We start from the raw sequence: 22,691 nt of genomic DNA, 5'->3' as shown, positions 1-22,691 counted from the left end.
ATTCTTTAAGCACATTCAATGACTTACAAAATGAGAAATAATAATTACTTAGATGTAATTTTTTCCAAGATCATAATTGTCCTGAAGTTTTTGATGTACCTGTATCATACTGATTAATGAGATGATTGCTATTGACAATTTCACTACATGAAAAAAAAGCTGTAAAAGTGCCAGGCTAATTACAGGATACACTGTTAATGGGTAAGATGTGATTATATCTGTTTTCCAAGTTGCACTCTCATAATACAGTGTTACATCTTCTGAAACATTGTATACATATTGTATGTAATGGTCAGGAAAACTTCAAAGTCTGTACACACAGATATCTCTAGGTCTCTTTCTTCAGTCCTTCTTCACATTGATTTCAGGCAGGATTACTTGCATTAGCAGAGGATGGAGAGCTGAGTGTTTGTGGTGGTTCTGAATAAAGAATTTCTGAAAGATTCCAGAAATGGCACTCGGTTCCTCAAACATTTTCTGCAAACCAAGCAACATGCTTTGAAGTCTGTGCTCAGAGTAGAAGAAACAAAACCAAACTGTGAATCTTCTGAAATACCATCTCCTCTTGTGGAATGCTTCAGTGGCTTAATGAGGTTAATTTGTATTAGGTTGTGGGAAATCCGTTATCTACTGCACAGAGGCTTTCATGTCACATGAATGTGACAGATACTGTACTTACTGCACTCAAACTTAATTATGTGATAGCATAAGGAGCTGAAATCCACACATTTCCTCTCAGGGAATATTCGTAGCATACTCTAGATGGTAAACAGAAGCTAGAGGATGGTTGGCCTAGATTTTCAATTACTGAAATATGTTATGCACATATAAAAAAATACCTTTTCGGTTGTTTTGATTTCATACCTAGAACATTTAAAAACAGTTTTAATAATGAAAGGTCACTCTCAGTATGAGGTTATTTTTTATTCTATTTCTTTTTCACGTTTTTTTTACCCTTTGAAATGCTTTTCCATGTTGTACATGAAACTAAGTGACCATTTCTTCTAATTACAGTCTTTTCCAATAAGAAACTTTAAATGGCCAGTTTTCCTAACTAGTACAGAGTGAGTCTTTCAAAAGTTTTGTTTCAGAATGAACTTTCTTTTCAAAGCTCTTAACAACTCTTTAAACTGGATTCCATTCCAGATGGCTATTGATGTGCACAGTAATTTCTACTTGTAGGTATATTATTGCATTTCTAGTGATCTGGTAGAGCTGTTGTAAAGCTACCTAATGAGAGACTGAAGGGACAACATTTCAGGATCATTGAGACACATTACAGTACAAATGAGGACTGAGAACTAATATAGTAAAAAATTAAGTGGGAAGAAATTCACTTTTTACATTATTTTTTTTAGATTCAATGCATGTTTTTAATGTATATTTTATAACACAAAGACAGTGAATTTTTATAAGCATATGTGGGTATAAAATGTGTAATTGTCTATCAAAAATGATTGTGAATTTACAAAAGCAGCTTGTGTTTGTTCTCTTATATATCATGTGTTTCATATTTTTGTCATAGATTTCTGGTGTGTGTGTGTGTTATATTTCAGTGTATCATAGTAAGGTGAATCATGGGTTAATCATTTTCACTGTGTTATAACATTTCAGATGTACAGCACGATACAGTGAATATAATGCAACCTGATGTAGCACGATGCGGTGACTACAGAGATCACAGGCTGTTCAGTGGACTTTGTTCTACTGCAAAATACATAATTGCCTGAATGAAGTGTTTAGTAGTTTATGTTTTGTTAATGAAGACTCTGAATCTAATTACTGCCTGTGGCTTTTGTCTTTAGGCACGTTCTTGGGGGCCATATTCTACATAAAGTGCATTTTGCTCCGTCAGTCATTTCAAGAGCTTATACTGTGCAATCACAGCTCAGTAGATCCAGTGGTCAATGTTGGGCTCCAAGAGCCCCTTGGTAGGGTTTTCTCCATGTGGAAACTCACTTTTTCCTTTAGGATATAAAAGGATAACGAACTGGCTTTGCACAGAACTATTCAAGATTTTTATAAACCTAGTGGACTCAGATCGTCCAGGGGACTGTGAAAGCAACTGCTGTGTATAATTCCTAGTCCTCCCTGTATGGTGTTTTGTTTTGTTTTGTTTTTCATAAATATTTACCACTGCATGCTATGATGAAATTATGTTTTATGAATTCCAGATCCTTTGAAACTGGCTGCTCAACCAGAAATGGTTAGTTTTCTTACCAATGTTAGCACATAAGTCCTCTCACAGGACTCCAGTGGCATTGGTTAGAGAAGCATGGAGATAATGAAGATTGTCTTGTTGTCATTCTGGTGGTTTTGAAAAATTTTGATTTCCTTTGTTTCCAGACGTTCCACATATGCCGTGACTTCAGGGCAGGAACAATTTTAACAATGCAGTTCCTTAATAGTTTTCTTTTTCTTTTCTTTTCTTTTCTTTTCTGTTTCCTTTTCTCTTATCTTTTCTCTCTTTTATCTTTTCTTTCTTTTCTTTTCTTTTCTTTTCTTTGCTTTTTCTTTTCTTTTCTTTTCTTTCTTTTCTTTTCTTTTTCTTTTCTATTTCTATAATTCATTTTTTTTCTTCCAATTTTAAAGCTATAGCTGGGTTTCTTGTATTTACTTTTTTTCTATTTATAATCATTTTTTTTTTCTATGATTATACTTCCCTTAACCCTAATCCCCAAAAAGAAGATACACACATAGATCCTGTCCCTTCCCTTACACTTTCCCACTTTCCCTATTCCCTTCCCTCACCTAATCCCTGTCCCTAGTCCACTTACCCGTAGATACCCTCACACTTTACCCCTCCCTTCCTATCCCTTACTCCCTTACCCATAAATCCACTATCAACCTTCCACTTGCCGCCTTCCCTATACACCTTCCCTTACCCTAAGTCCCTTCCTCCCTTCCGCGTCATCGCCTATATCCCTTCCCTTTTGTCAATATCCAATATTTTTAATGCATATACCACATTTTTCTTCTCTCTCTCTCTCTTCCCTTATTTCTTTCCTTATCACCCCCCCCATATTTTCCATTATTATTTTCGTACTTATTTATATTTAATACAACACATTATCCATCCCTTTACCAAGTCTTTCCCTGTATCCTGCCAGCTCTTCTCTGACCATTTGCATGAAGATTTTGGAAGAACTTATGAAAAACTGCTTTTGCAATGGACATGAACTCTGTGCACATAGAATCTGAAAACGTATGCATATATATGAATTTAAAAGTTGATACACTTCCCTTCCAAGGTCTTACCCTGAGGGAAAAGAATAAAAAACCTGGTAGAAGTATACAGCTGGTTATGGGAGTCCAGAAATTAATGTATTTTGTACATTAGTTTTATAATGTCTCTGCTTTCCACTTCACTGGAACAGTTCTGTATGCAGCCTTCTCCAATTGCTTTTCTTTAGCCAGCATTTTCTGCCTGAGATAGTTACACTACATTTGGAAAAGAAATCAACTTTACAATCTACTGTTAGTACCATTGTAATTCTAGTTTCATGCATGGCAGATTGCCTTACAGATCCAAGTTTGATGCATTTCTAATTAAAGAAAAACAAAAAAAGTACCCTCAAACAATATGATGTTACCTCACGGTGTTATCAAATTGCCCATCTTCTTATTTTCACAGCTCACCATGTTAAAACTGGGACCTGTGAAGTGGTGGCACTCCACAGATGTTGCAATAAGAACAAGATAGAAGAACGATCACAGACAGTGAAGTGCTCCTGCTTCCCTGGGCAGGTAGCAGGTACCACCCGAGCAGCTCCTTCTTGTGTTGATGGTGCGACTACCTCTATTGCTTCCTTTTATTGCATGTTCCTAGAGAATTTTGATAGCCTGAAGACATTAAAAAAACTCACTCTATTGCAGTTAATTTATTAAAATAAAAGGAGAAAGGCTTCCACATTTTGAAGGGCAAGCCCAAGGTGAATGGGATGATGATGGGAAAAATTAATTATTTGTTATTACTCTGTGGAAAAGCTAAGTGAAATTAGTAGATGCTAGTGAAGGAGACCTCTTGAGAAGCTAAAGTTGACCTAACCAAAAGAATGCCCCCAACAGTGTATGGAATTCACTTAATGAAAAGTGTTTACATGGAGTCTACAAGAGCATGTAATTTTCATATGCTACAGTCTTATACATATCTTCATTTACATATTTAACTTAATCATAAAGCATTAAACAAGTGAACAAAGAGAGAGAACACAATTCTGTCTATTTTTGAAAAGTCTCTGTAGGCCAACATATTTTTTTCTGTTCAGTGTACAGTATTAATGTTTTATTTAACAAATCTGGCATTGATTCATATGTTCAAATTGGGAATATATTATACTTATTTTTCACTTCCGTTTTTCTGAAAGAGGAGCAGAAAAGATTCGCCCTTTCCACGATCTCTTTACTATTGATATGTTGTTGGCTGTCAGAGAAACTGTAAATATGTCATCTTTGGGGAATATATTTAATCATCCTGCACTAGACTTCAGAGAAGATCAGGCTAAATATACTAACTCAAAAGAAGAGGCCCTGCTTAAAACTTTGAATTCTGGCTGAGCAAGAGAAAATGAGAGTTGGAAAGGAATGCTATTACTTTCTGAACTGCAGTAAATTAGGGAAAAAAAGTAGTAAAGAGACTGTCTTTGAAATATGTAGCACCTTGTGCAAATTGAGGCTTCATTTCTTGTGAAATTATGATCTGGCTGCAAATCATAGAGTAAATGTTGGTTAATATATTTCCGACATTTTCATGGAAAATAGAAGAATTAATGCAATATAATGACATATTAAAATGCCCATTTCAAGAACATGCAAATGTAGTTGTTTTCTTCTCTTGCAGCTTCAATAGTGGAGCAGAAATGGTGGTGCCACATGCAACCATGTCTTGAAGGGGAGGAATGTAAGGTTCTTCCAGATCGTAAGGGATGGAGCTGTTCCTCTGGGAATAAAGTGAAAACAACTAGGGTAGGTATGAAACCAACCTTACATGCTACAAACAGGTAAAAAAATGTGCACAGGAAACTGGGTACACAGGGAAGACATCAGCTGAGAAGAGCAAAGTGTGGGAAGAGACTCAAATTGGGAATGGACTTCATCGTCCTGCACACTTGTCTCAGCATACACAGCAGTTGCTTAATGATGGTAAGCAATGTGCCAGGCCGTCTCAGGTGAGCAGTGGAGATGATAGAGTTGACACCTTTTTCAGCTACTGGTAATGAATGCGTATTACAATCTGATATGCATTTCTTTCTGAAACAAAATGCTAAGCTCTTTGTTTACAGGATGGCAAACAAGTACGTTTTAATCAGTAACATGGCATTACCATGTTTCGACGCAGAAACTGCTGGGCATGGTAAGCATTTGATATGCAATTAAAAGTGGATCTTCTGGTTCTTTCTGTGTTGTGTGACTGATTAACTACAGAATGTTTAGTTTCAGTAAATTCCTTTTCTCCATTTGACACTTTCTGTATTACTGTTTCAAAATTAGATTACCTCAAGTAAATCTAACATGTACAAAACCTGAAAACAAAGTAAACATTCTGCCATCTCAGTTTTTAGTGCCTACCAACAGAAGAGAAACAAATTTTGCAGCTGAACAGGAAGTTCTCAAACTTCCTCAAACTCCAGAACTGTGTCTCTACAGGATCAACAGTTCCATATCCACATAAAACACTACAAGTGCTCCCTGAAGACACATATGTATGTGTATAGGCAAAAACACCTTCACCTTTTCACTCCCCCCTCCATGCATGATGACTGTTTTGCTTATAGGTTTCTAATAATTGTTTGTGGTGTCAAGCTAGTACATTGCTAACACAGGTGTATCTAAGTCATTTTAACAAAATCTTCCCCATGTAGGCACTAAATTTCTGATACTCCTTGGTTGTACTGAAATGTAGTATTGTCTGGCTGAATTGTATTTCATTCTACAGAGAGATCTGCATGTCTCAGATTTTGTATGCCTAAGTTTTTAGCCATTTTGACATTCTTTGAAGGAAGGATACTTTCTCAGTGTTTGTTGTACTCTTCTCCATCCAGATCCTCTGTCAAATGTATATCTTCTGAAGCTAACCTTTCTTGAATTCTGTTCGCCTAACCTAGTAACCTAACTGCTAATACATTTCTGGTTATATGAATATAAAAGGTGTGTGCATGTGTAATCCCAAGGAAAGGAACTGGAAGAAATGTAACAGTGACAATAGAAACAGGAAAAGAAGTGTGTGTATGTTTTGAAATTTGTCCTTGTTACTGCTGCATTATATATGACACTATTAGTGCTCAAGAATGCATGCCATTTTATAATTAATGTGTTTAACAAGCATAAAAGTAAAAGTGTGGCTCTGGATTACCCTCCTGTAGAAAAAATAAAAATGATCACAAAATGGGAAGACATCAATAGGAACCTTTTTGAGGATATTTCTTCACATGTTGTCAAAAGTTAGGTACTTTGTCGAGGTTATGAAATTATGCCTGCCCTTAGGAATTCATAGAAGCCCAAGGTGCTTGTGCTGAAGGGCTCATGCCTCTGCTTCAGACTCACAGGTCTGTCTCTTTGCAGGAGTTAGCCTTTTCTTGTCCTCCATGAATAGTGGCAGTATTCAGGAATCACTTCATGGTTACTCAGAATTAATGCTGTGAAAAAAAACAGCTATTAGACACACTGACTCAGTACAGTGACCACCATAACCTGCAGCTCCTAAAAATTAAAAAAAAAAACAATCCCCTTAATTCCCCTGGCATTTGCTCTGCGTTCTAGTTTGTCCAGATACTATGTGTTTCCCCCTTCTTCATTTCCCAAACATGTGCAATACTGTTTTGAATTGTTCCCAAATTGGAACTTAAATTACTGACTTAGTCTCAGTCACTAAGAGAAGATAGGGAAATGCAGTTCTCAGTCTTTCTGGGCACAGGAAATTGGGATTTTAACAGATATCATTCTGATTCCCAGAAAAATATATATTGGTACGAAGAACACAGTTGACTGCAGTAAGAATAGCTTGTTATCAAAAGCAAGTATTTTTCCCTAATTATTAGTGAATACAATATATTTGTAGTTCTTCTTTCTGCTCACCCAAGTCTATAAGTAACAGGAAAAATTCTAAGCAGCTCTGAAGTTTCAAAACTCCTTCTAAAGGAAAATAAAGAATTCTTCAGAGAGTCAGAATTAAGAAGACATGAGTAATATTCTTCCAATTGTTAAACGAAATAACCTGTATGTGATTATCATGTATAATGTAAAATCATAAAGAAATGAATGAGCTGAACAGCTAAGGTGATTTAAGTATATTGCAGTAAAGCACTGTGAAAGTTTTCCTGAAATGGTCTAAGAAAGTATTAGATTTATATTCATCTCCAAACATCTTCTATAAGCTTATCTCCTTCACGAGCATAAAAAGTAACTCAATTAACGGCTGAAGTACTTTTTTCTCAGGTACAGGATACCAGATTTAAAAGCAGCACCTAGATTTCCACAGCATTACAGCACATAATTGCATCACTGTAAATAATGATGGTGCCAATTATTATACTTATGTTAAGCAAAAGTCTAATCAAAAAGGCCATGTGAATAATGGAAGAAAATTAATTTATTTTTAAATATCTGTTTTGCATTTTATGTAGATGAATAAAGATCTAACAAATTTACAAACAAATAGAAGATTAGAAATAGTATGAATTATATGGTACTAAGAACTATGTTAATGTTAGGAAAAGTCAGATAACAATTATTTACCTTAGTAATGCAAAATCAAGTATTATGGAAAGATTAAACTGTATTCCTGATTTCTTTACATACTAATGGAAAATGCAAATGTTAGGAGTTAATAATGGAAAAAGAAATTAATTCTGGGGTGGAAAGCACGTTTGTGAGTAAACTGAATACTGAATAAACACATTTTGGTTTAGAATTGGCTATTTGGGGCCTATATAGCCTGCAGAAGAGGAAAGAGTGAAGAGGGAATGGCAATTTAGTTAATGATTTAATGTAGAGAAATATATGTTTGTGTTCCTGAACATTATACTGCAACAAAAGAAGATGTTCCGAAACTCATTAATTGAATTATGAAGTGTTTGTGTGCATAACTAAGATTTACCAGGGACATTGTGGCATTTTCCTCCAGAAAATTGGAGACAACTGCCCACTCCCAAAGGACAATCTGTTTTCTCCTAAGATAGGTCAGATGAATTATCTTCAGAAGGTGCTTATGTCTCCCTAATAATTCTGAAGGAAAGCTTTGATGATTAACTTAGTGCCTAACATTTGGATGCTTAGTGTTGGATAAGAAGATGCTGTCTAGGAGGCATTCTTTGATGTGGTCTTCAGTAGGAAGCTGATCTAAAAAAATCCTAAATTCTCTGTCAGTTTGGGAAGCTTTGGACATTGACCACTGTCAAATGTAATACTGTGTAAGAGAAGCTTTTGAAACATTCCCGTTCTGAAGATACTCAGCTGTATGCCAAATAAGTGAGTAATACTGTGATGAGCATCAGGCCCAGTATCTGTTATTCATGTGAAATTGGTAACCAGTGCATGTCCTTTTAGGACAGCCTTGTTGTTATAGTAATAATAATAACAGTATGAATGAACCAAAATGATCAGATGCATTGCATAACAGGTATTTCTTATTAACCTTTGAAAATCTCTAGAAGGTGAAAGTGAACAAAGTAATATTTTCCTACAGTCAAATGCTAACAGTACTTTCACACAGGTCATAAAGGGCCATCTTTTGGAAATGAGCATCTAACTTCTGGAATAGCTTAACACCCACACTTTTATGAGAGGTAGAAGGAACTGCAATTGTCACTCTGAAAACAAGCTATTATTTTTAATATGTGGGCAAAAGCACACTCCAGAAGAGAAAGAAATCAATAGTTAATATATTACTATGTAGCTATATGCCAACCCAATATTAGAAATAGAGTACTGTAAACATATATATATAAGGAACAGAGAGAAATAAGAGAGAAATTTTACGTGGCCAGAAATAAATCCATACTGAGTCCATTTATCTACATTCCAAATCTAAATCTGCTTTCCAAATCAATACCAGAGATAGAGAACTAATGCAAAACAAAACAAACAAAAAAAGAAAAAGAAAAAAAAAAGGAATGAACAGAAATATTGCCACAATGGAGAGGAATCCATACTGAGAGTGTTTATCTACATTGCAAACAATACTGGAGAGAGTCTGAAGTCAGATATTTGTAATATTCCACTTAATCTAATTTTGCATTATGACATTGAGAATTTAAAACAAACTAGAAATTTAATAACATCATTGGAAACAGAGAATACTGTCCAAACATACCAGCTGGCTACAAATGGTGTTCAGTGTGTGTATTCCACTACTCTGAATCAATGCGATTCTGCTGCTATCTATCTATAAATACTGCTTGTATTTTTACCCTGTCTCCTCTTTCTCACTTGTAGATACTTGATTGTTTCTAAATTAATTACAGCTGCTGATAGGAAAGGCAATAATTTTATTTATGTTTCACGTCACAAAGTGTGCTGTTCATAAGACTTTCAGCCCAAGGAATGAAAGAGTTTCCATTAGGTACCTTTGCAAAGTAATGCTTTGCAATGGGCTAAAGGAGGAAGGCCGAAGGCAGGATGGTTTTTACTAAGAAACCTAATATCAGATGGCAGAATTAACAATGTGATTCAATTACTGTCATAACCAACATGGGAGTAAGTCAGCACAAAAAATGAGAACTAAAATGTGTCCTTGGACAAGAGAAGAAAAGAACATTTTTCTGGAAACTGAGCCTGACGTCAGCAGTGCAGCTGTGTTAGCTGTTGATTCCTGCTCCTCTGTATCAGCAGCAGATGCGCTGTCTCTTTAAGCAGCAGCAGACACTAAAAAAAAGGAAGTATAACTTTTTCTGTTATTTTCTTTTTTGTTTTGCTAAAGTTGGAAAGAAATATTGCCATTGTGGCTGCCCCTTCTCTCATGTCTTTATTTCTCCTCCTTACTCCAAAATTTTCAAAAGCAGTGCTGGTGATGACATGTAAGCAGAAAAATCAGAAATTCATAAAGATAATCAGAGGGAATTTTAGAATGTTTACAATAGGCTGGAAGTATCGTTGCAGTCAGTCTGTTCTAATACGGCAGTGCTTTTCTTGTGTGACATTTTATCAGTCTAAAACTGGTACTAACCTCCATCACATGAAGAAGTTCAGCTTTTGCTTTGACCACTGTGAAACTTGAAATACTTACAGGATAAATCACTGATTTGCCAAGCATCAGTGGTAAATAATTACAGGAAATGCTTTCTCTAATGTTATTTAAAGTATCGAATTAAAACACTGCCTTACTGTAAAACTCTATCTTGCTGCCTCACTTCAAAGTTTCTGTCTATAGACACCTCACCTTCTACCTTAATTTTCAGGAAAAATTTATAGGAACAATATGCATATGGATACAGAGATGAGCTATATTTTGTGGTTCATAAAAAGGATGTGATTACAATACAAGTAAGTGCACAGACTGTAGCAAAATATTAGCTATGGAAAAGAGTGATTGCACTTGTGACAGGCTCTTTGTTGCTATGGTATCTCTTTCCATGCCTTTGGCTAATCTGTCACTAGCAGAAATTTGCAGCTGTCTCAGCATGTTTCTCATTGCTAACTCAGAGACCCAGTGTATCTAATTTGTCATTAAAATAGCAATAAATGGTATGTCTACATTTTCTTTAAAAAATGCACACAAGTTTCAGGGAGCTGGGAATAGAAATAAGATATTTTTCTAGGGTCATGTTAACGTTTTGCATTGGTGATTATCGTTTTGATCCACTGTCACAAATCATTCATATTGAAGATCAGTATTTTTTGTAGGTTGCCCAAACAGTAATCTTATTTTAGACACTTGGACATTTTGAAGAAAATATTTAGCATCTCTGGCCAACATACGTTAGAGTTCCCCAAGTGTAGCTTTCCAAAAGGTTTCAATGAATCACCAGTTTTTAAGGCCAAGTAATTCACGGAATCTCTTAAAATTATCTGCAGAATACCAAATATATGTCTTACACCTGAAGTTGGCAGACCTAGTTCTATCCTATGGAAAGGTTCCTGTTACGAGTCTATATTTGACATGAGTTAAGGCTCACAGCTTGATTATAGCCATTTATAGATCACAAAAATCTGGACAAGTCATCGTTTTTTTTTTTTCTTCCTAAAGACAAATGTGTATTAAAAACAAATAAGCAAACAAAAAACAAGGCACAAGACACAAGTTATAGTGATAAGGATTAGAAGAAGAAAATTGAGGAGTGAAAGAAGCCACTTAGTGCATGTGTGGAGGTTTTGACATAAGAATGCATAAGAGATATAGTTCACTATGCTGTGCAAATTATTTGAAGCAGATCTAATAGTTAAGTACTGGACTTTCTTACAGGCACGTGACTCTAATTACACAAATCTAAATTAATTACACAACTAACTACAAAACTCATAAGAGTAATTAGTTAGAAAGTTAGTAGTTCATTGCTGCATGATGTCAAATACTGGACCTTACTTACATATATATCTTACATATATCTACAGTGTAGACGCAGATGGACTTCTTGACCTGATTGCAAGGTGGAACAAGGGATCCACCCAAAGTCTATTAAAATATGATGGAAAAAATGAATGCAGTGCATTCTGGAAAGCAATGAAATAGACCCATAAAAACAGGAATGTCAATTTTTTTTATTTTTTTATTTTTTTTTAAATTTTTTTTTTGTATGAATTTATGTAATGAAAGTGTTTTGTATTTAAAGTCTGAAAGGTTACAAGCAAAGTCATTGAATGACAGTAAAACTTGGGCAGGTCATGATATTCCAAATATTCAACCCAGGAAATTTTCTGTTGCAAATTTATTGAGTTCTATGTGAAGGTCTGAAAATGAGGAACATCAAAAGAGAATGGGATAAGGGCATTCTTTATGCATATAGGTCATCTGAACAGGGAGAACTTGTTAGTGCATTACAAATGAAAGAAAGGAGGGAAGGAAAAAAAAAACTTGGCAAAACCACAGATAGCATCCATTGCAAAGCATTATTTTAGCTTCTAAAAAATTTGAAAATTTATGGAATTACTCTAAAATAAAAATCAAATGTTTCCATCATTGTCAACATAGGTGGATTCAACTGCATGTAATTAATTAACTAATGTGTTATTTTTTGCAAGTATTACTTTCTTCCACCTGGGAATCCTTCACTCCATCAAACCAGATGAGAGGTTTTCTGCCTTTGTCCCAAAAGATTCCTCTTCTGCTTGTGATTTTTTTAATTTTTATTTTTTTTTCTCCTCAATTTTTCCTTTTGCTGGCATATTTGAGATACTAAACTCATGTCTGAAGAATAATTTTCTTCCTCTTTGATAGAAAATAAGAATGACTTCTGAAGGCCATATGTAAATTACTAGTTTTCTCCACTTCTCTACAAAGTGGAAAAGGTATAACACTGAAACCAGAGATGTTTTTACTCTCAATTATAGACTCTTTGCAGTTTCAAAGCTACATAGGATAGAATCCTTGAATATCTAGCAGTCTTCTTTAGCTTTAGCAAGGGGAAACCCTTGTCAGTTTGCAGTATCTTACAAGTATAGTAAGATAATATTCAAATGCCACTATCATATGAGTGATGCTGGCATGGTCTAAAACTAGCACTTCTTCCTCATCACACCTTATTTTGTGTTCTGTGTGGGCTTTGGATCATTTCTGAAAGTCAGAAAGATTGCATTTCATTCAGAAGGACTGGAGTATTCTGAAACCTCTCATTACCCAATGCTGCACGCAGAACTCTTGCCTCTATCTGGCACAGGCTTCACAAACTATTCATCTCTGTTCAGCTGCAGAAATGATGTGAGGGTGTGGGAAAATAGACCCCAGTTCTCTAAAAGGTATTGCTTTAAATTTTCCCAAATTCCATAGTTTTCTTGAGGTATTTCCTTATTCATTATATGAGGTATAGAAAACCTCAGATGCTCTACTCTGTTTTAGCTCTGTTTTTCTACCTTCTAATGGGGAGAGAAAAAAACAAACAGAAAATAAAAAACAATTAGAGAAAGTCAGTCATACAAAGCATTCATTCACAGTCACCAGTATAATTGTGAAAAGCTCTCAAACCAGTTGGAATCAGTTTATCCTAATTAGAATAATGAAGACAGTCCAGTCATATCCGAAGAGTATTCAGACTGAAGAAAAAAGTGTATTTCACTCAAGAATAAACGAGAAACTGATCTCTAGGACTAAATTAAAAAAAAAAAAAAAAAGAGGATCAACATAATTTCTGTAAAATTTCCAAGATTGTTTATATTTCATAGCTTATAATTTACTCCTTTTTCCACCCTGAGGAGGACTTGGTTCATCTCAGGAAAGACACAACTGTTAGTGAGAAAAGCCTTCCAAAATTTTTATATGTTCTAAAAGTACACTTTGAACTTTCTTCTACTCCTTTATTAGCATGCACAGACAATTCATTCTCAAATCTTTTGGTCATGATGGCTATCATTCAGTACCTTCTTTATCTGCAGTGAGAATTGTTATAGAGCTCTGAAGATTTTGAGTAAAGCTGCACAACATCAGTTTCACCATGGCTTCTTTACCGCATGTGACCTGCAGCGTTATCTTGGTAAAGCCTCTAAAAGAAGAAGTGAACACCAGTTTATAAAGATGAGTATCATATCAAGTGAACAATGAATAGTTTCTGTGTAGCCTGTATCCATTAACTCAGTATGAATGGATGACTGAAGAGTTTTAATGGAACTGCATGTTTTAAGATGTCTCAAAATTGTGTGAGTTCAGTTTTGAGAATACCAGAAAATATCTCGCTAATGCTCAACAGAACAGCAGCTTTTTCTTTCATCTTGAATTTGAGCTTTGTTACTTAGGGACATAACCCGGCCAAAAGAAGATCAAAGAAGTTAACTTTTCTTGTGCTCTTACCAATCTAGTCAAATGCACAATAGCTATTCTAGAATTTTGAGATCCCTCTGTTATACCTCCTTACAATCTTTCTGGAGTGATCTTAGAAAAGAACAGCACAGCATAATTATAATTCCATTTGCCGGTAGTTCAACATTATCTACAAATAAAAAAGGAAGAATAAACTTTCTCCTAGAATGCAGCTTGTCAGTTTTGAAGCTGATTGCTGGCAAAGCCAGTTTCTTTTTGGGAGTCATTCAAGAGATTTATATGCAAGAATCCTTTTTCTTTTTCTTGACATTAAACCAAGTAATTGTTGCTTGCATTCCTGAAATTTGAAAGCTACAACTTTCAGATCCTTTTGGCCTTTTCTTCATTACTTCAAATTTTAGAATACAACTGACTAATGATGATTCGCTACTCTAATACATTCATATTTAATTTGTCTTAGGCCATGTACTAGTCAGAGTATAATGAGAAGATGAAGGTATGAGGAGAACTGTCCAGATTCTTTATCCATGGAGTATGGAGTATCAAGGCACTTTCTTAGTCAAATTTCTAGATTTCATTATTTCACTAGACAGATTACATCTTTTCTGTGCATGATGATGTCCAAAAAACAGTATCAACGTTATCCTCAGAACACAGAAGTTATAGGAAGTTGTAGCTCCTACCTGGAAATCTCCATAATACTCAAGCAAAAAAGTATTTCAATTATTCACAAGTTTGAGGAAAATGTTGAGGAAGACCATCAAAGACATTTTCTGCAATTAATGTGTATGTTTCCAAGAATGCTGCAGGAATTTGTGATCATACATGTCAGATGTTCAAGAAGATAGCAGGGAAACTTAGTCGTCTACATGCTACTTCAAGCACGGATGGTGGATTTGCTCTGTTCTGCATATATATATATATATAAATTTAAATTGGAAGTGCTGATTTTTCTTTTTCATTCTTTTTCTCTAATAACCAAGAAGATCAACAACTGGCCAAGAATGAGCAACTGTAACCCTGACTACTTCCTAGTGATCCAGGCTTTATGTAGTTTTCCCTAGATAGTGAGAAATCATCCTAATTGTTCATCTATGACAGCTTTTAGGTGAAAAGCTCTTCAATCTTCCCTTGTCTTGCTTCTATTAAGAACTGACAAAGGGTGAAAGGGATTTTTTCTGTAATCTTCTAAATCTGCCACCTTTCTTCTGTTTCTTATCTGTATTAGAGTGATAGTGTGATGGGTACTCAGACTGGAGAAAGTTAAAATTAGATTCTCTTAAAATAATTTTATATTCTCTAAATTAGTACCCACTACTCTGTCAGCACTCACTACTTTGCCTTAATTTTCTCTGCACATGGAAAAGTCTTTTCTTCATTTGGAGACTCTAAATTGGTGGAAAGAAAGAGAAAAATGATCAAAGTATTTCAAGTTGATGACTGATTCATTGTTTTTAAACATTTATTTTTTAAAAAATAATTATTTTTTTTCCTGCCTGGATATTGCTTTGCTGTATTCTAACTTGTTTTTTAGTTGTCTTATATTCCCTCAGCTCTGGCAGTATTCGTGGAGCCAAATGTGAGTGCACTACCTCAAAATGCCAGCATGGAAGCTGGTAAGCAAGTGGGGGAAAATCACCAAAGGAATCTGAAGCTTGGGACAAAGGTAGAAAACACATCAGTGCTGCACTAACAGAGCAGCAGGTACCCTCATAGAGAAGATAAAATTACAGGTAAGGAAATAATTTATGTTTCTATTTTGATTTCATCCAAATGGCTTGTTATTCTTCATTCAAAATCCCTAGAAAAATAACACACCTGGGGATAACACATTACTAGGGATAATCTGAAGTTCGGTCTTACAGAGTTTCTGGAAAGATATATTAAAAGGTGAAAATCCATTTTAGCTACTAGGCAATTTAAAACCTCATCCTAGTTTACAATAAGGATGTTTTTGTTTTGTTAGCATTTTAGACAAAAGCATCTGGTTGGTAGAGGTTTCACTTTTCAATCAAGAATAATAGTGGGTTATTTAGATTAGTGCTGTAAGATGGAGTGAAAGACAAAAGGACTCTGCTTTTCCCTTTACTTTCTCAATTAGAAGGGTAGTATGACTCTATAATCCTTCAGATGGCCTTTTTGTAAAAAAGACTTAGGTTGCTTTTTTCCATTTGAGATGGTTAGATGTTGTAAAACAGAAGAAAATTAAATTTTTTTAATTAATTGTCTTGCAGTCTTTTATGTCGTCATGCTGCAGTCCCACTGTGGAGTTGTGATCACCTCCAAAAACCACAAGAGGATATATCCTTGTCTGCATTACTACCGTTATTATCTGTTACAGAAAGTAAAATAAGATTTATGTTTAAGTCTTCTCTCAATACAAAACTTTTGTCTGTAAATGAAAAATGTTGGGAAGTTATAATAGTCTAACATAAACTTGATTTCTCTGCTGAATTACAGAGTCACTGAGAAAGCTTAGTTATGAACATTGTAGTGACATTGTCTTTTGGAAGAGAATAGCAACAAAATACATTTGGAAAAGTAATGAATTATATTTATCCTCAACATAACTTATATGTCTTTATCATTTATACACTATGATAACTGTCCCAGTGAGTTATATCAATTACGTTTATTTTGTAAAATATCAAATTCAAGTGAATGTGAATCCAGAGCCACATTTATTTCTTTGATAATATTTTATATGTGTAGTTATTTTATGAAATCAATGGACCATCCAACTTGTGAGCTTTATCTTGTAATAGAGGTTTCTAATAATCTACAGTAGGACATTTATGTTAAAAGGCCTAAAGGAAAAAGGGAAAATGGAAGATAATTATCTTTTGTAAGCATTATTTAAAGAAATTTAGTTGGTCTTTTGAGGTGCTGTGAAGTCCTTTTCAGAAGCAATCAGAATTTATCAGCAAATCCAAAAATTTATCTCAAAAATCTATATCAGAAACTAGGTGCCTGAATTGAATAGTATGTTTTGATGTTATTTTATGGTGTTTCCTGTAGCCTACTAGCCATAGAAGTGACTGTAAGTAGAGTTCTCTGAATGCACATTTTTGTCAAACTTGATGAAGCTGAAGTTTTTTTTGTTTAGTTTTGTATTTTTTTAATGTATGTATGTTAAAAAAGACTCAATTCTTTTGTTTAGAGGGAAATGTATTCTGATCACATGGCTCTTATTTGTGTCAAAGTTCTGTTCAATTCTATTCAGTTCTTTCAATTACTGTTTTATAATAGAATGCCGATATAATTGCGAAAATGAGAGCTAATGCTACTTATCCATTGCTGTTTGGTTTTCTTGACAAATTACAAAGTTTGAATTTGAGTATATTTGAACTTTTTCCTTTGAAATTGCTGTTATTGTTTGGGGTGTTTTTTGAGACCATGCTCCTTTGTTAAGAGAATTTACTTTGGTTCTGAAATATGTTTCTTCCTGTTGTTCTGCACTTTTACCTGTAAGTTATAGAAAATTCCATCTATCCCAGTTTTGTTTTCTGAAAGTAATTCCATAACAGTGTAGTACTTGACATGTGTTTGTTTCTTAGGCAAACGTGTAAAACTCTTCAAGTCCGAATGGAGAAGTAGAGAAAGGAGGTTTCTGCTGTGCCTGATGACAATTTATGATTTTTCCACACATACTAAATAATCTGGCTCCACGTTGGAGCACTAGTTGTGATGAATCCTAGTCATGGTCGGATTCTAAGGAAGGGCCAGAACGTTCGTTGAGGAATAAAGAGTCAAACCACTCCAGAAAATGTGTTCCAGCCCTGGTTTATTACTCACAGAGCAGCAGGTGTGTACAAATACAGGTTTACATAGTATTAACAGGAACTGTTGTACCTTACTCTTTGTTGTAGTTATTTAGTTTCCTGTGGATGCACAGGAATACTGGCTTATTTGGGCAGTACTCCAGGAGAGTGGTCCAAGAGACTCTGCCCTGTATTACTGAGCAGCTTCAGTGCATCAGTCAGGTGCTTCTAAGAGCCTTTAAACATCTTTCTTCTCTCACTCACTCACTCTCATTCAATGGGAGATCCAATTAATAAACTGCATTATTATCATTGGAAAGCATGAAAACATTGCTTAAAAAGATGTACATCTTGGTACATGCAGCTAGATGTTGTTTCATTGTTGAAAGCTTGGTATCTCATACTGGATTTCTTACAATTCAGAAAAAGTTGGGAAAGGGGTGTTTGTGCTGCATTCCTTAGATATAGTAGAATTTGACTGTTTAATCTTAAAACTTTCCTGTTTTCAGAAATGTATGCCATGCTTTAAAATATTTTTCTTTTATTTTTCTAGTTCTAACTTTAAGATCACTTGGCATATAATTAGTGTATATGGAGCAAGTGGAAGGCTCAATTTATGTTTGAAAGTCCTTTTAGTTTTCCTTACAGTTTTTAACAATGCTTGTCTAGATTTCCATATTTAACAGCTAAAATTTCCTGCTGAAATCATTAAGAGTAGTGAGAAACCATAAAATACAAAAGTTTACTTAAATAGCATGATGTGAAATGAGTTTTCAGTGTTTGTTTCATTCTAAGGAACAGTGTAAAGTACAAGAATGATCACAAACACAATTCTATTAGTCACAGCGCAATAAAAGCACAAAAGAATTAAGTGCTTTAGAGTGTAGTACTAATGAAAGACATTGAAAACTTTGGAGCCATTTAACTGTATTGGAAAATGTTCTGTTTAATTAATAAAATGAGCTAGAGTTGTTTGCTGAAGGACATACCTGAGGATCTAGAATTCTAAAATGCTTTGCTGCATGCTTGTGAACGTGTTTAGAAACACATTTTATATTGGATTCCCTAAAGTATGGAAAAGGGAAAAAATTAATACTCTTCAGCCTTGATATCAAGAGGTAAGGCTGAAGTTTTATGGCTAGGAATGAAATAACTGAAGACATGAGAAAATCTGTCAATACTTAACCCTCAATGAAGATAAATTAATTTGTATAGTTATAATTAAATAGCTGTTTGCACAGCTGCCCAGAAATCACTCTAATTTTGTCTTGTGTCATTAGCTCAAGACAAGTAACAGTCTACAGTTATGAAACAACAGCCTGTATCCCAACTCTCAGTTCTCTGTTGCAGTTACTTTATCAAGCATACTCCTGAAGTACAACTGAATCACTTCAACCTTTCTCAAACTTTTGAAATGATTTCTTCTGCCCCTCAAAAACTGGTTATCTACTACGCACACCTAAATCCACACCCATCTATTGTTAAGTGCATATGAATATGAATACTCTATTGCAGACATATCTTTAACCACTCTCTTTGTCTATCTTTTGTCTGGTCCTTAATGTAGAAAATAAAATGCAGGATTCTCATGTTCTGAGGAAATTGTCGGCCTGTCCTCTGTTAAGATTTGCTAAGTAATTTGAAGTATCACAGTTGCAAAGTTGTATGTTGCAAGTTTAGAATATTTCATCAACAAAAATGCACAAGTGGCAATGCAAACTGTCACTTGCTTTAACAAGCCATGTATGAATAACAGTGCATAACAAACATGCTGTATGGATTTTGAAGTTCCAGGAAATAATGAGCTTCCATCTGTTCAAAATATTTATTTCCAGCTTGAACCTTCATATTCAGGGTGCATAAGAGGAAAAAACCAATAGACAGATAAAAATATCTGGTTGTATGGGCTCTTCTGTTTTCACTGTAAAGTCCGTATTAAGCTTTCACTACCAAAATAGGTTGTTTTGGTTTTTTATTTTTTCATGAAAAAATATGACTGAAATAACTTTCTTCAAACCCATCCTATTTTAGGAAAGGTTTGCTAAAGGACTACTTTGTTGTCTCTGTTTTATTGATTTATTGACTTATTTATTGATTTATTTATTTTGGCGCTTTTTTATGTTCAGTGCGAGAAAGAATGAAAAGGTAATGACACAAAACTGTACTACATACAAATAAGGACTATATTGGTACAAGGTATCTATCTTGTCTCCAGGACATGTTTCTGAGTACAATTCATAGCTAGAGATTTTTCTAATGTGTATCTTTGTACAAGAATTTAGCTAAGGGATTCTTGTGATGTTCCGTGTACTTAGGTTGTCTCGTGTTGTCCATTAAATATGTTTCTGTGAGCTATTTTATTCTTTAAGAGACCCCCACACCATTTTTGTATTTTACAGGCTTTTAAAATTATGCAGAAGAATATAGGGGTACCAAGAAGACTTTTCTTGTCTAATGCATTTCCACTTAGAACAGGATGAACTATTAACTGTTAAAAATATGTAATTCCCTTTCTTTGTCTTATGTATCTGAAAAAAGAAAAGGTAGCTTGATGATTTTTCAATATGCTCAGACAACATTCAGGCTGTGACTATACACAGAATCCTGTACTGTATGGTTGATGGAAAAATTATAATTGAAGAGGAAGCAAAAGTTGGCAACAGTAAAACATTAAGTATTAAATTCTTCCCATCTCTCATATTTATATAAGTTCTTTGGATAAAAGCCAGAACTGGAGGTGCTTCATGCAAAGGCACCCACAGAATGAAAGTTCCTAAGTCTCAAGTGCCAAATTTACAAACTCATTATTTTGTTTTTAGTATAGATTTTATGTATGAGATGTGATAAACACAGAACAAAAAAGATAGATCTGCCAGTCAAAAAATTAGTAATGTAAAAATTTGTGCTGTGAAATGTTCCAGCACACACTGATTTCAATTTATCCTATACTATTTTCTAAAAACATTACTAATTAGTTAATGATTATTTTTATACCTCCTTTGTGTATACAAACTATTACATAGTTAGGAAATATTTAGTAATATATTTATTTATCTGGAAAAACAGAAGATTTGTGCTGTGCCTGACTCTGTAACGTAAATGCTTAGGTTGATGACAGTCATTAAAACTGCTTTCTTACATAGAGAATATTCACTCAGCCATGCTTTACATCTTATAGTATTGAATTTTCTCCTTCATCTTCTAAGGCAGAACATCTTGAGTAAATGCAACAAAAAACCTATTCTGATGGAACAGAACATCTTATCTGCTGTATTCATCAGCTGTGGGAATTTCACAAGTGAGAACAGTTTTCACATGTTTGTGGTAGCACTGGAATGGAAGCTGACCAGAAAATCTCTTGAATTTATAGCTTTTCTAATGCATTGCCTTTGTGATCTCATTTCTGGTTCATTCTGGATCACACTGGCAAAAATGTTCTACCCAAGCACTGAATCTTGTAGGAACATTAGCAGAAGAAATGTGGAAAACTTCAGATATATTTAATTTTATATTATTGTTTTAAAATAAAATGAGTTCACATACAATTACAGCCAATTTACAGCAGCCACTCACTAATTTAAATTAAAAAGTCTGCAACTGCAAAGTAATTATACTTTAATTGCACATTTAGTACAGGAAAGTGAAGAGAGACTAATGTATTGTATTTATGACATAATAACCGTGTGAAAAATATATTAGCATAAAGGGAGTAATTATGTTCCAAGATTGAACAAATTAATTCAAATCAATACCTACAATGCTTAAGGTTCTATGTACTTTTTTCATTTGTGTTGTTAAGCAGCAGCAAAGTTAATTTTCATGCATATTAATTATTCACTGAAAAATTGATTAGACTTGACTTGCACCCATTCAGTGTGTTACTGTTCTCTTAGGATTTTAGAGATCAGACACATTGTCTTCTCAGTCCCTGTTGTGTTAAAAAGACATTTGGCGCAATATCTTGCTTCATAGCTACTCAAATCCAATGGCTTTTATTTTGTCCCAGATTAAGCATTTCTGGGAATAACATCACTACATATTAGCTAAATTTTCCCTGCTTCTTTATGAAATTGCCTTTAACATCTGAGAGGTCTATTCTCTCCCTAATGTGTATGGATATATAACTTCCATTAATGTTAATAGCTGGTATGTGCTTGCTCATAACAAGTATTACCTTCCTACATAGAGGAAAATGTGAACCACTATGTGTGTTACTAGGAGTAGCAGTGTGTGACCTGTACATTAAGGGGAAAAGAAAAAAATAAAAATAGAGCCGAAAGAATAATAAAAGTTCTGGCAAAGGAAAGGAGGTAAAAACTCTAACCATGGAACTGTAAAAACTAGGAATATGCAACTTGACTTCCTATGCAGACTGTATAAGCAACATGATGTTTGTGTATTGCTATACACTCGATGTAAAGCAAGGATTTGTATGGCTATCAGTCATTTTTTCTTTACGTCATTTATTCATTGCATGGAACAGTGTATATTGGTTGTATAGGGATATTCCACCACACAGTTGTAGAGCTAGATATGGGAATTAGATAGACCTTTCAGTACCTTAAGGGGGCCTACAGAATTGAAAGGGACAGACTTGTTTTTGAGATCCCTTGAGATGGTTTCAAACTGAAAGAGGGGAGATTAGGCTGGATACAGGGAAGAAGTATTTATGGTAAGGGTGGTGAGGCATTGGAACAGGTTGCCTGGATAGGTGGTGGATTCTTCATCCCTGGAAACACTCAAGGTCAGGCTGGATGGAGCTCTGAGCAAGATATTCTAGCTGTAGGTATCCCTGTTCATTTCAGGAGAGTTGGACAATATGACCTTTTAGGATCCCTTCCAACTCAAATGATTCTATTGACTTTGCTTAATGCATACCAGGATACCATTAGCATTCTTTGCCACAAGGGCATATTGCTGGCTCACAGTCAACTTGGTGTCTAAAAAGAGAGCTTATGTCCACTCTTTTCAGTAACAAAGACTATCTGTGGATGCAGGCAAAAAACAGAATTCAGTTCCTCTGACTG

At 34.6% G+C, this 22,691-nt stretch overlaps 1 protein-coding gene across 7 annotated transcripts in view; it reads left to right on the top strand.

Moving 5' to 3' along the window:
• TAFA2 (TAFA chemokine like family member 2) overlaps window positions 1-22,691 on the top strand; it is a 174,048-nt gene that overhangs the window by 147,524 nt on the left and 3,833 nt on the right. For 3 of the 7 annotated variants that reach the window (XR_001553434.2, XR_001553435.2, XR_001553429.2), the window contains exons 3-7: window positions 3,635-3,787; window positions 4,841-4,965; window positions 15,438-15,636; window positions 16,138-16,247; window positions 17,461-17,708. Coding sequence is in view for 2 of the 7 variants with exons in the window: in XM_015855255.2 (XP_015710741.1) it covers window positions 3,635-3,787; window positions 4,841-4,965; window positions 15,457-15,486 (308 nt within the window). In the remaining 5 variants the exon portion in view is untranslated. Of the gene's footprint in view, window positions 1-3,634; window positions 3,788-4,840; window positions 4,966-15,437; window positions 15,637-16,137; window positions 16,248-17,460; window positions 17,709-22,691 lie in introns of those variants that run through there. The other 4 variants (XR_001553431.2, XR_001553437.2, XM_015855255.2 and 1 more) reach the window with 4 other exon arrangements.

The sequence above is a fragment of the Coturnix japonica genome, chromosome 1, assembly GCF_001577835.2.
Source record: "Coturnix japonica isolate 7356 chromosome 1, Coturnix japonica 2.1, whole genome shotgun sequence".
Taxonomy (NCBI): Eukaryota; Metazoa; Chordata; class Aves; order Galliformes; family Phasianidae; genus Coturnix; species Coturnix japonica.
Note: the sequence above shows the minus strand (reverse complement) of the source record. Positions and strands in the feature narration are given on the sequence as shown.